Source organism: Nelumbo nucifera, chromosome 7, assembly GCF_055504915.1.
Source record: "Nelumbo nucifera cultivar China Antique chromosome 7, China Antique-T2T, whole genome shotgun sequence".
In the NCBI taxonomy this organism is placed as follows: domain Eukaryota; kingdom Viridiplantae; phylum Streptophyta; class Magnoliopsida; order Proteales; family Nelumbonaceae; genus Nelumbo; species Nelumbo nucifera.
This window is the reverse complement of record NC_142655.1, coordinates 54,616,687-54,631,051: the sequence shown is the minus strand read 5'-3', so window position 1 is coordinate 54,631,051 and position 14,365 is coordinate 54,616,687. Positions and strand designations below refer to the sequence as shown.

General features: G+C 40.7%; 1 protein-coding gene across 4 annotated transcripts in view; it reads left to right on the top strand.

Annotated features, from left to right (window-relative positions):
- The window catches only part of CHR4 (chromatin remodeling 4), a 60,510-nt gene that overhangs the window by 30,291 nt on the left and 15,854 nt on the right, over nt 1–14,365 (top strand). For all 4 annotated transcript variants that reach the window (XM_010262263.3, XM_010262262.3, XM_088891064.1 and 1 more), the window contains 2 exons: nt 138–292; nt 1,169–1,283. In XM_010262263.3, coding sequence (XP_010260565.1) covers nt 138–292; nt 1,169–1,283 — 270 coding nt within the window. The remainder of the gene's footprint in view (nt 1–137; nt 293–1,168; nt 1,284–14,365) is intronic.

Sequence of the window (14,365 nt, the reverse complement as noted above, 5' to 3'; positions counted from 1 at the left end):
CTCTTCATGCCTGATTTTGGTATGTAGTGGTTTTTAAGAGGTCATGAATATTTATCAGAAGAGTGGAACCAACATTACAAAGCCAATCTAACATTTTGTTTGCTGTTTTTCATGATTAAATGCTCTGCAATCATCAGTCATTGGAATGGAGTGATGAACCAAATGAAGAACAAACAGGGGCCGAAGTACCTCCTGCAACTGGTGATGTCTGTGCACAAAATTCTGAGAAGAAAGAGGAGAACTCAGTTAATGTTCCCGAAGAAAATGAATGGGACAGACTTTTGCGTGTGAGGTCAGCATTTCCTTCTTGTAGCCACTTCTATTTTCTACAAAGTTCACTACAATGCATTAATGACATCATTGTTTTAGTTGTGCAGTTAATTATGATAATAAATTTCTATCTTTGTAATGAAAAATTTTGCGAAGTCTGATATTCCTTAAAAAGAAAGTGATAATGGACCGATGTTTTGCTCCCCCTTATTCTATTTTTACCTTCTCAATATATGGAATTTCAAAGGTGGTTGTTAAAAAGACCTACTGTCCAAGAATTAAAGATCTACTGTTGAAGAAGGGGGAAGAGAATGGCTTCTTTCACTACAAGCATAAAGTTAGTCTTAGTAGAATTAGTAAATTGCTATACAGTTATCCTAGTTTAAATAGGAAATTTCTATTTTCTGTAGAGTTTTAATATAAATAGGAAGTTGCTATTTTGTTTCTTGTAATTCTATAAGTTGAAGTCAATAGGTCTTGTAGGTACTCTATGCTGTCATCATCATCATTTTGATCAGTTGTTGTTGTTGTTGTTGAAGGTAAGAAAGGAAGTTTTATTTTTATTTTCTACCATAGCCAACAGGCATAGTACAGTATTTCGTCTTGGTTCTTTATTTGCTTGTTAATACTTGTGACTGAAGCCTACTACTTTATGCAAAAAAACTTCTGTTTTAAGGAAATCTTTCCTGTTTTTGAAGTTCCCTAGACTTTAATATTTTGCATCTCAGTATGTTTAATGTAGTTTGTACCTTTTACAAAAAACTGGACACTTATGAACCAATAAAGTATCAAATATGCATGAAAGATGGTATCCTTCTATTCAGCTAAATTGAAGGCAGTAACTCACTCCTTTAATTGAAGAATTTTATTTGTTTTATACACTATGTTGGATTTTTAGGTGGGAGAAATACCAGAATGAGGAAACAGCAGCTCTTGGTCGAGGGAAGCGCTTAAGGAAAGCTGTTTCTTACAGAGAAGCGTTTGCTCCACATCCAAGTGAAACACCGAGTGAGGTACTATTTTCTTTTTTTGCTCTTGAAAAATAATACTTCTCAAAGGTGTATAGTTTTTTGTTCTTTTTTGTCAATTGTGAAATTGCTTGATGAATTTCAAATTTGTATGGCGCTCGATTTGTATGTTTATCCCTTTAACCTTCTAGTGTTGAATGATGAAAAAGGCCATTACCAAATGCTGGTACCAGATCTCCAGGGTCTTGTAGCTGTATTTTGACACTTGTTAACTTGAGAGTTTACCATTGCATTAAGCAATGACCCCTCTAATCCTTCTAATTGGTTATACATGGAAAAAGAGAAGTTGTTGATGAAGCCTCTCTTATGGAGTGAACATATTACTACAAGCCACCATCTACATCCTTCATCTGCTCAGTGTCAGTATCTTCCTCAACAATGACTTTATTTTATACAATGGCAAATGTGAGCACAAGACATGGAGAAGGATGAAGAACAAGGAACTTGCATGTTAAGGAATTCTTTTAGCATGCAGGACTAGGGTAATAGGGTACACTCAACATAAAAGTTGGCCACTAGGCCTAAAATTCCAAAATAAATACCCATCAAAGTTCACTGGTGGAGTTCGCTTTGGTAGACGGTAACAAACTATAAAAAGACAGGAGCTAGAGATTTTTTTGGGGTTATTAACAAATATATCAAGATAATTTTATTAATATTTAAAAGGAGTAAGATACAAAGAACAAAGGGGGTAGGGTGACTTTGATTAGGGCCACACTTGCCAACCTTCCAACCTACTTCCTCTCAGTCTTTAGGATTCCCCCAAGGGAGGCTAAGAAATTGGAGAAGTTAATGAGGGATTTTTTGTGGGAACTTGGAGAGGTAAAAAAGGACCATGTAGTTACATGGGAAATAGTCTATAAACCTAAGGAAGAAGGGGGCCTAGGGATAGGGAACATGGTGCAGAAGAATGAAACCCTCTTACGGAAGTGGTTATGGAGATGGCCTTGGGAGAGAGAGATTATGGCATGATGTGGTGTCAAGCATTCATGGTTGCTTAGAAAATGGCTGGGATGCTGGGATATCTCGTCAAGCACCCTCACAACACCTTGGAAGCCTATACATGGTATTCTCCCTCGCTTTTTCAGGTTTATTAGGTATGATGCTTGCTTTGGTGATTCAATTCAGTTCTAGGAGGATGTTTGGGTGGGTAATCAACCCCTCAAAAGATCGGTTCCCTTTGCTTTACTTTCTCTCCCTTTACAAAAATGAGCCAATTGCAAAGTTTCTTCCAAACCCGTTTATTCCCTTGTCTTTAAACTGGGACTTTGGATTTCGTAGGGAATTGAGGGATAGTGACTGGTGAGTTGACTTGTGTCTCTGAGTTGCTTCAATTCCTTGAGTCAACTTGTTTGGACCCCACATCTTTTGATCAAAGAGATTGGACTCCTCTTCCAAAAGGTACCTTTACGTGCGCTTCTTTTTTAAAATCCCTCAGTTCCAACCCTAGTCACCGAGTGTTCCCTGTTAAAGAAGTTTGGGTGTGACCTATTCCTCCAAAAATTATTGTATTCTGTTGGGAAGTTTACTATGGGAAAATCAATACTTTGGAAAACTTGCAGGAAAAGAGACCTTTTCTTTGTCTTTCCCCAAATTGGTGTTCCTTGTGTAAGGTCTAGAATGAAGGTTGTTTCCATTTGCTGATTTCCTCTTCCTTTGCTACATCCTTATGGAGTTGGAGCCTTAGTTTATTTGGAGGTAGGTGGTCTCTGGCTTTTGATGTGAGTTTGTTATTTAACCCTTCTACTGTTGTGTGGTACACAAGAAGAGGTAATTTCATGTGGAAATGTATCAGGGCAGCCACCTTATGCACTCTCTGGGAGGAAAGGAATGCAAGAGTCTTCTTAGAGAAGGAAAGAAGCTTGGATGAAGCGAAGGACTGTATTTTGACAAGAGCAATCCATTGGCTGAAAACCTTGGCTATATTTGCTGATTTCTCTTTTGATGACCTGTGGAGGAATTGGTCAGTAATAGCTAATACTTCTACTAAGAATAATAGAAGTTTGTTAGAATGGAATCCGCCTCCAGAAGGTGTCATCAAGTTAAATTTTGATGGGAGCAGCCAAGGTAACTCTGGGCCTTTGGGTATAGGGGGTATTCTAAGGAATAAGGATAGCAACATCATTTCCTTATTCTCAAGACCGGTGGGATAGGGACATCTCCTAGTTGAAGGGGATTCTCAAGTGGTAATGGGGTGGCTTTGAAACCCGGATGATGCCATTTGGGGCTACAAAGACCTAGTCAAAAAAGTAAAGTGGTTAACTAGTAATATGAGAGTTGAGGTTAAATGGGTAAGCATGTTGGCTAATACTTTGGCTGATTCTTTGGCCAAACAGGCGGTTTCCAAGGGAGGTCTTTTTTGTGCTACATTGTAACTTGTTCTAATAAACTGGAAAGCTGTACTTAATTAGCTTGGAGAGGTTGCATCTCGTGCCTCTCCTTGGGGACCTTGTACTATTTATCTTTGCTGATTAACGAATTTCATTGAATTATCAAAAAAAAGGAAAATAAGATAAAAACCCCATATTGGTTACATCCAACCCATAGTTGTCAAGGCGACTAGGCATGGCTAGGCGACCATGGGGCGCCCAGGCGGCCTAGGCGATGGAATCTACAAATATACAATCTATAGATTTCAGCCATATAATCATATTCATATATATTAATGATAGGTTCGACTGCTAAAAACTGAAGTGAGAAGTGAGAACAATGACTGAATCAGTGAAGGGAGGAGAGGAGTATAGGGGCAGAGCCCTTGTTTTTTCGAAAAAAAATGAAAAAATGTTTGAGCTGAGAAGAGAGAATTCAGGACTGATTCGACTAAAATCTGGAAAAGAGAAGAAGAAGACTGGTGGAGCCCCAGTTTTTTCGAAAAAAATAGGAAAAATGTCTGAAATCTGAAGAAGATAGACCCCCTCAGCCCAATCCCAACTGAGACTCCAAATTTCTTAACTGAGCCAATTCCTGAAACTCCTCCTAGCTCAGTAAGACACAACAGGAAAATCTACAGGCCTCCTTCACCAGACAACTCAAGCTCTTCCTCTCCCTTCGAGTCAGACGGAACCGACACAGGTGAAGAAATGAGCTCTTATGCGACGGAGGCCGAACTGGACCCCAAAGAGGTGGCACTCTCAAGGGCCAAAGATCTGTTCACTACGAAGGAAGCCTGGGGAAGCGTTAAAATTCTCGAGCAGATACATCTTGTAAACCCTGAGTGCGGGATCGATTGCGGACCAGCAAGCTTAGAAAGAGATCGAGGACGAGAACCACATACCTCTCCCAAAGTTTCCTCTTCTCCTTCCTCTTCTTTGCCTGCAATCTTTTTTGCTTCATCTTCCAATCTCGAATCTCACCTTAATTCTCCTCATTGTCTTTCAGGTTTGGATGAAGAGCACTCCCAACTGAGCTTTAACCCATTCTACCAAGAAAAGATGGTCAACGGGCAAGATAGTTCGCATAAACACAGAAGGGATGATAATATGGAAAAAGATGTTATTGGGACAGCTGGAAAATTGGGGTTTAACTGAAGAAAAGGGAACTTCACACATCTAGGCTCCAAAAAAGGGGAAAAATGGAATTCAAAAGGTTGAGTTTGTGAAGAGTGGCAAGCTGAATTCTACAAGGGAGCTAAAGAGACTTCAATGGGGATTGACAGATCAAAAGACAACAGGGCCTAGGGCGGACAAGGGAAAATCAGTTATTGGAGTTTAATGAAATTGTTAAGTTGGAACGTTTGGGGGTTGGGAGGCCAAATAAAAAGAAGTTTGGTGAAAGACTCATTGGGAATAGAAAACCCAGATATAGTCATTCTCCAAGAAACAAAAAAAGAAGTGGACAGGAAGCTTCTGAGAGCAATTTGGGGAATTCGAGGAAAGAAATGGGCTGTTCTTCCCGCTTTAGGTACTTCAGGGGGAATTATCATAGCTTGGAATGAAGTGGAGGTTTCGGGCATTGAAATTGACAAAGGAGAGTTCTCAATCTTAGTACTCTTCACCAATAACAGTGATGGTTTCAGATGGATTTTGACTGGAGTATACGGACCAAACGCTCTTGCAAATAGGCGCAGACTCTAGGAAGAGCTGGATGCTCTACATGAATTTGATGAAATCCCTTGGGTAGTAGGAGACTTTAATGTCACAAGGTTTTCTCAAGAAAACTCCAACAGAAGAAAAGTAACTAGAAGCATGAGGGACTTCTCTAGTTTTATCTCAAGACATAACCTTTGCGACCTCCCCTCCACAGTGGCTAGTTCACCTGGTCAAATCTTCAAGAAAACCCAACAAGCTGCAGACTAGACAGGTTTCTGGTAACTTCAGATTGGATAGAAAAATTCCCAAATATCCTCCAAGAAATCAGACCTCACTGCATTTTAGACCATTGGCCTCTAGTCCTGAGAAAATATATGGTCTTGAAAGGTAAACCCCCCTTTAGACTGGAGAAAATGTGGACGTTACATAAAGATTTTCACCAAAATCTTACTCCCATCCGGGATGGGAGATCCATCATATGGATGGCCGAACCCTGTAGGAAGGTTGGGCGGAATTTCAAAAATTTCTTTACTCTCATTCGAGAATCCTCTTCCCAGTTTAGAAAACTGCATTTTCAAGGTTCGTTCTTGTAACCAAACTAGACCAAATCTGAAACCAAATTAATGGAGGGATATACTTGATACGGTATCCACGCAAGAATGATCCTCCCAACGTAGGTGTTCACGCCCAAAGAGAGTACCAAATCCTCCCTCCACTGAAAATGACACAGCTTAGGGTGAGGCAAGATCAACAGGTAGTTCTTCACCAAGAACTAGTGATTCTTCAGCAAGAATCGAATGAGACAATGAGCACAACTTCTATATTGTTTCTTTTTGCAAGAAACAATATCAAGATCCAATCTTGATCGAATCCAAGAATTGGAGACCGAACAAGGTGGGGCGGCAAGAGTAGGAAGAAATAGAGCAGAAGGCAAGGGCAGTCTAATTGTGTTGTCTTCTCTCTGTATTTAGCGAATGTGTCTTTGGAGGTTCGCCCTGCTCTCTTATTTATAGCCTTAAAGAGAAAATTTCCTAATCCCATTAGGAGTTTCCTTATCCAAATCTTTTATTTGGGTCTGGACTCTTTAAGTGATAAGGATAATCCCTTATCTTATCTGCAGATAAAGATTAGCCTTCCTAATCAAATTAGGAGTTCCTATGATCCAAATCTTTATTTGGATCTGGACTCTTTAAGTGGATAAGGATAATCCCTTATCTTATCTGCTGATCCAAATCCCTGATCCACTCCTATTTAATTAATCTAATTAACCCAGTTCGAAATGGGCTTTTAGGCCCATTAAACTTTCATGCTCACTTCCTCTTTAATGCTGGCTAGCTTGGCTCTCTTTGTATGGCGTGGGACCCTATCATTGATTTACACATCAGCTACATGGATTCAGCCTAGCCTTTGTTACAAGGCCTGGCCGAATTCACTGTTGAATACAGTGAACCCCTGAGTCCATCACTATGGACTCTTAATAGGCCCAACACTTACACTAAATGGTCCTTGGGTCCAACCATGTTATGAAGGCCCAAGGACTGTGGACAGATGCAAGATTAGCCCATCAGGTATAACCCTCAATGGTCTTACACTTAATCTCTTAGCCCATAATGATCAAACACTGCCCGACAAGAGAGGACCTCTCCCTCGACTGCAAGGTGTAGTGCTGCATTCTCTATTCACATGGATCCCGGGAATTAAAACCTTTTGCAAACATTTTGAAACCATAATATATATATATATATATATGTATATTTCTATATAAATATATTTTGCAAAAACAAATTTCAACGGTTGAAATCAACTGCTGGCAGTTTAGGTTTCTATCAGAGAGAGTGCATCCCCGATCATTCACTTTTGTCTGATAAAGGGGCTGATCCTGTCACTATGATCACCCACTCAGATGAATTCTCGGACTGTCTCAACATACCTAGGTTTTGACCCCCTTTAAGGATCTCACTGATTGGCATATCAAAGATAGCCTAATCCGACACCTAGTGCAACATCATAATCGAGTTTAGGGGTTAGGTGTAACATTCCAGTTTTGCCCATCTATCTCCAAGGTCCAGGGCAATACTGGAATTTTGGTCCGGTTCAGGGTTTCAAGAAAACCCACATTGCACGTACCTCAGGTCTCACCCTGGCAGTTGAGACAAGCCACCCCAACCAACTTGGCGGTACATCAGTGTCAACCTTGGTAGGATAAATCTCCCCAGATCTATCCAACGGCCGTGAAGATTCTAAACTAACACGAGTCTCATATGTGTCCAGTTTAATGGTATTACACAGAAACACACCATAATAACATGAATCAAATATGTATATTCATTTACAATAAATGTCATAATGTACATCATGCCGATTAGAGCTAAGGGCATACATTGTCTAACACTTGAAAGGTAAACCCCCCTTTAGACTGGAGAAAATGTGGAGGTTACATAAAGATTTTCACAAAAATGTAGCCTCCTGGTGGGAGGAATGTAGAGTTGAGGGCTGGGCTGGACACAGATTATTGCAAAAGCTGAAATTCCTAAAAAGAAAACTAAAAGCCTGGAGGAGAGAAGAATTTAAATCATTTGTAGAGGAAAAAAGTGCCATCCTATTGGAGTTGGAAGATCTGGACAATGGGGAGCAATCGGGAGTTCTGGACGAAGAAGGAAGAAAGAGGAGAGATGATTTAAGGAATTCTTGGTAAAAGGTAATCAAACAAGAAGAAATCTTTTGGAGGCAAAGGTCAAGAGTCAAATGGTTAAAGGAAGGTGATAATAACTCAAAATTCTTCCATAGCTATGCGTCGGATAGGCATAGAATGAACCTCATCTCAAAAAGTAAGGTGGACCAAAGGGAAGTGGAAGATGATGAAGAAATCACAGAAGCGTTTCTTAACCACTTCAAAAATCTTTACTCCAAGGAAAGTGGTAGGAAGTTATTTTTATGAAGTTGGGAAGGGCCGACTCTAGCAGAAGATAGAGAAAATGGCTCAAAAGGGAATTTGAGGAGCAAGAAATAAGAGAAGCAGTATTTGAGATGGATGGAGATAGAGCCCCTAGACCCGACGGCTTCCCAATCTTCTTTTTTCAGTTATGTTGGGAAGTTGTAAGAGTAGATCTTTTGGTTAAGGATTTCCACTCTACGACAGTTGTAAACAAAGGAAATACCTCTACATTTATCTACCTCATCCCAAAGAAAAATGGTGTCTTGGAAGTGAAAGACTTTAGACCAATAAGTGTAGTTGGGAGTGTGTACAAAATCCTGGCAAAGGTTCTAGCAAAAAGACTTAGAGAAATCCTAAAAGAGGTGGTTTCTCCAAATCAGTTTGCTTTCATGAAAGGAAGAGAAATTGTAGACAACATCCTAATTGCAAATGAAGTTGTCGAAGATAGAAGAAAGAGTGGAAGGATGGGCCTACTTGTGAAACTAGATCTGGAAAAAGCTTACGACAAAGTAGATTGGGACTGCCTTCTCCAAGTTCTGAAATTGAGGGGTTTTGGAACAAAGTGGCTGTAGTGGATGAAAGGTTGTATAAGTTCAACCTGGTTCTTGATCATGATCAATGGAGAGCCCAAATGTTACTTTAAAGCAAGTAGGGGTCTCCGAGAGGGCTGTCCTCTATCCCCGTTCCTCTTCACTTTGGTGACGGATATCTTTAGCCAGCTCATGGAGAAAGCCAAAAGCCTTAACTTAATTAAGGGGTTTGAGGTAGGAAGAGATGCTATAAATATCTCTCATCTCTTATTTGCAGATGATGTCATCTTGTTCCTAGAAGCAGATTTGGAGAATATCATAAGTATGAAAATAGTGCTTCAATGCTTTGAATTAGTCTCCGGTTGAAGGTTAATTATTCAAAGAGTAGCCTATAAACTATAAACCAAATTGAAGATTCCCTCCTGGAAAGTTTCAAGGAAAGTCTGAACTGCCGAGTGGAAAATTTCCCCCTATCTTATTTGGGATTGCCCCTTGGTGGGAATCCAAAAAGTCCAAATTTCTGGGAGCTAGTGGTGGAAAAATGTGAAAAGAAATTAGCTACTTTGAAATGTTGCTATCTCTCAAAAGGGGGCAGACTCACCCTCATAAAGGCTTCTCTTGCAAACATGCCTATATACTTCCTTTTAGTATTTCATATCACATTTTCCGCTGATGCTACCTTCTGAATCAGGACGTCCCCTCTTCCAACTATCTCCCGTAGTACATGGTACTTCCTCTCGATGTGCTTTGACTTCGAGTGAGCTCGTGGCTCCTTAGCCTGAGCAATGGCTCCAGTGTTGTCACACAACAATGGAATGGGTGATGTGCTGGATGGAATTACGACTTCTTTGGCAGCTTCACTTGCGGCAATGTATTCGGCCTCGGTTGTGGAATCTGCAGTGGACCCTTGATTGCTGCTTTTCTAGTTAACTGCACAGGACCCCACCGTAAATATGTATCCAGATGTAGACTTTCTATCATCTGGGTCTGACTGGAAATCGACATCGGTATACCCAAGGATCTGTAGTGAACTACCATCGTATACCAGACAAAACTCTTTTGTCTTCGAAGGTATTTCAGTATGTTTTTCACAGCGGTCCAATGCTCTTGTCCTAGGTTAAATTGGTATCTACTTGCCACACTCACGGCCTGAGCAATGTCTGCCCGAGTGCACAGCATGGCATACATGATGCTCCCTACGGCAGAGGAATAGGGAACTTCCTTCATTCCCTCAATCTCCTCAGGTGTCTTGGGAGACATACCCTTGGAGAGAGTGACTTCATGCCTGAAAGGAACATTTCCTTTCTTGGAGTTCTCCATATTGTATTTCTTGACTATTTTGCCAATATAAGTAGACTGGGATAATCCTATTATCCTCTTTGATCTATCTCTATAGAGTCGAAGTCCCAAGATGTAAGAGGCTTCTTCAAGATCTTTCATGGAGAATTACTGTAAAAGCCATATTTACACCGTATTCAACATTCCTACATCATTCCCAATGAGTAAAATGCCGTTTACATACAGAACCAAGAACGTAACCTTATCCCCACTGGTCTTCCTGTAAACACAGGGCTCATCCGAATTCTGCTCAAAGTCAAACTATTTGACAGTAGAGTCAAACCGGATGTTCCAACTCCTAGAAGTTTGCTTAAGTCCATATATGAATCGATTTTCCAAATCTCGTACTCATGGTACGCTGTTACAACTAGTAGGATCCTAATGGATTTAAGCATGGCCACGGGCGAAATGGTTTCCTCATAATCGATTCCCTCTTTTTGAGTGTACCCTTTCGCCACAAAACGAGCCTTGTAGGTCTCAATTACCATCGGGGCCCTTCTTCCTCTTATAAATCCATTTGCAATCAATTGCTTTTTCCCCAGGGGGCAGATCTACCACCCCATTGGTCTCCATTGAGTCCAGCATAGCTTCCATATAAGTTACAGGATCCTTCTCACTAGTCGTGGCTTCCACCAAGTAACTTTCTTGGTCATAGCCGTAACAAACTGGAGGCCTGGATTCCCGGGTAGATCTCCTAGGTTGGTTATTAACTGGAGCTTGTGGGACATCTCCCATTACTCCTGAGCTCTCCTCATCAAGGACAACTTCCTGACGATGATTGTTCAGGATGTAATCTTCCTCCAAGAAATGGGCATTTCGATTACAGAACACCTTCTGTTCTCATGGGTCATAGAATAAATACCCTACAGAGCCTTTCGGGTAACCTACAAATAGGCAACGATTGGTTTTAGATTCCAATTTGTCAGCACTTGTTCTTTTAACATGTGTCGGACAACCCAAAATCTTCAAGTATCTCACTGGTCCAAAGCTCATAGGGAATCTTCGGAATGGATTTGGTTGGAACCCGGTTCAGCACATATATCGCAGTCTCTAATGTGTAACCCCAAAATGATGTGGGTAATTCTGAGTGTACGAGAAGTGATCGGACCATATCCAATAAAGTCCAGTTCCACCTTTCTGACACACCGTTTAATTGTGGTGTAGTAGGAGGAGCTAGTTGTGATACTATCCCATTTTCTTTTAAGTAGTCCCCGAATTCGTCAGAGAGATATTCGCCTTCTCGATCTAATCGTAGGGCTTTAATGTGTTTCTCCAACTGTTTCTCGACCTCTTGCCTGAATTCTTTAAACTTTTCAAAGGATTTAGACTTGTGTCTCATTAGGTACACATAATCATACCGAGAGTGATCATTGGTAAATGTTATAAAATAAACGTGTTGGTTACGTGTCCTAACATTCAGGGGACCACATACATCAGTATGTATAAGGTCAAGTGTGCCTGTTGATCTTTCAGGCTTACCATTAAATGGCCGTTTCGTCATTTTACCCTGAAGGCAAGGTTCACAGGTTGGAAGATCTTCTACAGTTAGAAAATCCAAAGGACCATCCTTTACCAACCTTGTGATACGATCTATGTTAATGTGGCCAAGTCGGTAATGCCACAGGCACGTGGGATTAACTGTATCACGGGTTCTTTTCTAGGGTTATTATCCAACGTAGTTTCGGTTATATTTGTTTCCAGAGAAGGATGGAGAACATAGAAACCATTCTCAAGTTCTCCGTATGCGAGGAATTTGTTATTTCTTTTGATAGTAATCATATTACTAAAGGGAACAGAATATCTATCCGCACAGTTTTGAAACAGAAATCAAATTTTTTCTCAAATTGGGTACATAAAGATAATCTTTTAATGTAATTATTCCTTCTCTGAAATACAACTCTACAGTTCCTATAGCTGTAGTTGCAACACTTCCAGAAGTCCCCAAGTAAAGAATTACTTCACCATCACTCAGTCTTCTGCTTGTCCTGGACCCTTGCAATGTGTTACATGCATGAGTAGAAGCCCCGAAGTGAATACACCTGGAAGCAGAAGTCACCAACATATTGGTTTCTGTGACAAAGGATTTGAAGTTACCTTATTTCTTGGTCTCCAGGTACTGAGACCAGTTCCTCTTCTTGTGGCCGGCTTGTTTGTAGAAGTGACGCACATCTGATGCCTTGTCCTTCCTCTGCCTTTTAGACTTGCTAGTTTTCTTCTAAGGTTTCTTCTTTGCCTTCCTCTTCTTCTTGCTCAATTTGCCACCTTCAACAAGCATGGCAATGGTCTCATCCTTCTTTATCAGTTCCTTGACCCTCTGCAACATATTGTTGAGTTCCTGGATGTTAACATTTAGTTTGTTCATATTGTAATTCATGATGAACTGATTGAAGGAAGGAGGCAAAGAGTTCAGGATGGCATCAACTTTGGTGACATGATCTAGCCCAGATTGAAGAGCCTCCAGTTCATTTATGTACCCCATCATCTTAAGACAATGGTCATGAGCTAGCTGGTTCTTGGACATTTGTGCGGTTATAAACTGTTTTAGGACCTTTTGACGAGTAGAACGATTCTGCTCCTCATACGTTGTCCTTAGACCATCCAATATATCTTTGGACAGTTCGATCTGATCGAATTGTTGCTGTATCTGATTGTCTAAGGAGGCTATGATATAGCATCGGGCAAGAGAGTTTTTCTCCCATTTTTGATATTCCCTCCTGCAGGCCTCAGAAGCCCTATCACCCGGACGATCTGGAGCAGGGTTCTTAGCAACATTGTCCAATTTCTCAGACACCAGGACCAGCATAAGGTTACGATACCAGTCAACGTAATTTGGGCCCTTAAGCTTATTATCGTCCAACAGTTTGGCGAATTGTCTGTTTGCCATTTCTGATAAAAGGCAAAGCAAATATTAGTCCACAACCTGATTTGATTCATGTTATCTACATAGATATGGTTTTTAATCTATGTTCCATTTCCATTTGTTCATCTCTGAGATTTCCCTCCTATCTCAGTGACGGAGGCTGCGAACTATGTCTCTGGAAATGTGGGAAACCACATAGGGTGCATGGAGCCAACTGTTTCAGCTGCATAACCCCACCACCTTCTGCGAAGGATCACATCCACTCATCTCATGAGCTTTCCCTTTGACTTCTGTCAGACAAGGTTCATTGCCATTTTAGGTTAAACCCTTCTATCTAGTGAGTGCTTACCCATCATATTCGTGAACGCCAAGGTACCGTGAGAGAGTCTTCCATTTTAGGATAGGCCCCTCCCACATCGGTCTATGATGCCCCTATCATCTTATGAAGCAATCCAACAGATCCAACAGCAAATGGATAGCCCAATTTTATGGTGCATTTCCTCATTACTAAAGGACCCATCTTCATGTTAATGATGGAAGACCTTTAGAGAGTTCATCATATGAATCTCCCTATTACATGCACTCATATTTCAGTGGAGGGAACGAAATATTATGCCCTAGTTTTATTTAGGTCAAACCAAAGTGGTTCCCACTGACTTTCTCAAAGCCAGATTTAAATGGGCCCTAAACGGCTAGGGTTCTGTACGGTTCCTCTTGGGGAGGAAGCTGAAGTGGGGCCCACCAAACGGGGAGATCATCCAATGATTTTATGGACACCATGGCAATGATGTGCATTCAGCCATGGTGTGCAAAAGAGCTACTATCGAAATAATCATGGGTCAAGTACTTATGTCCCATGTAAATCAGTATCAGCCCAACAGAGCCCATAATGTTATCATTTAACATTATCTAGGTATATGGGTTGTACTGCAAAAGGCAGTTCGGCCCATATAGCTAAATTAGGGCTGATTCAGTTTTTATCGTATTAAAATTAGGTTTTACAGAGGTGGGCCGAATTAAAGATTGAAGTGGGCCATCAACTCTCTGGCCTGAATCGAATTAGGGCTAGAAAAACCAACCCCATCGAACCAATAGTTTGGACCAAATCTGTTGTAAATCGGCCCAAGTTTTGGTGTCCAGTTCAAGATTTAATTCAAGAATAATGATCTGAAAATAAATTAATTCAAGATAATCAAATTATCCAAAAACTAATATCAGAGGGTTGCACTGCGATTTTCTTGGATATCCTGCAAACCTGCAAAGAACAGTTAATGCAGATTGCAAAATTGATATCTGCAAAAACTGCAGATCGCAGAACTTGTTTTTGTGAAAATTTCTTCTTCTCTATTGTGCACTCCAACGATCTCCAGATGGAA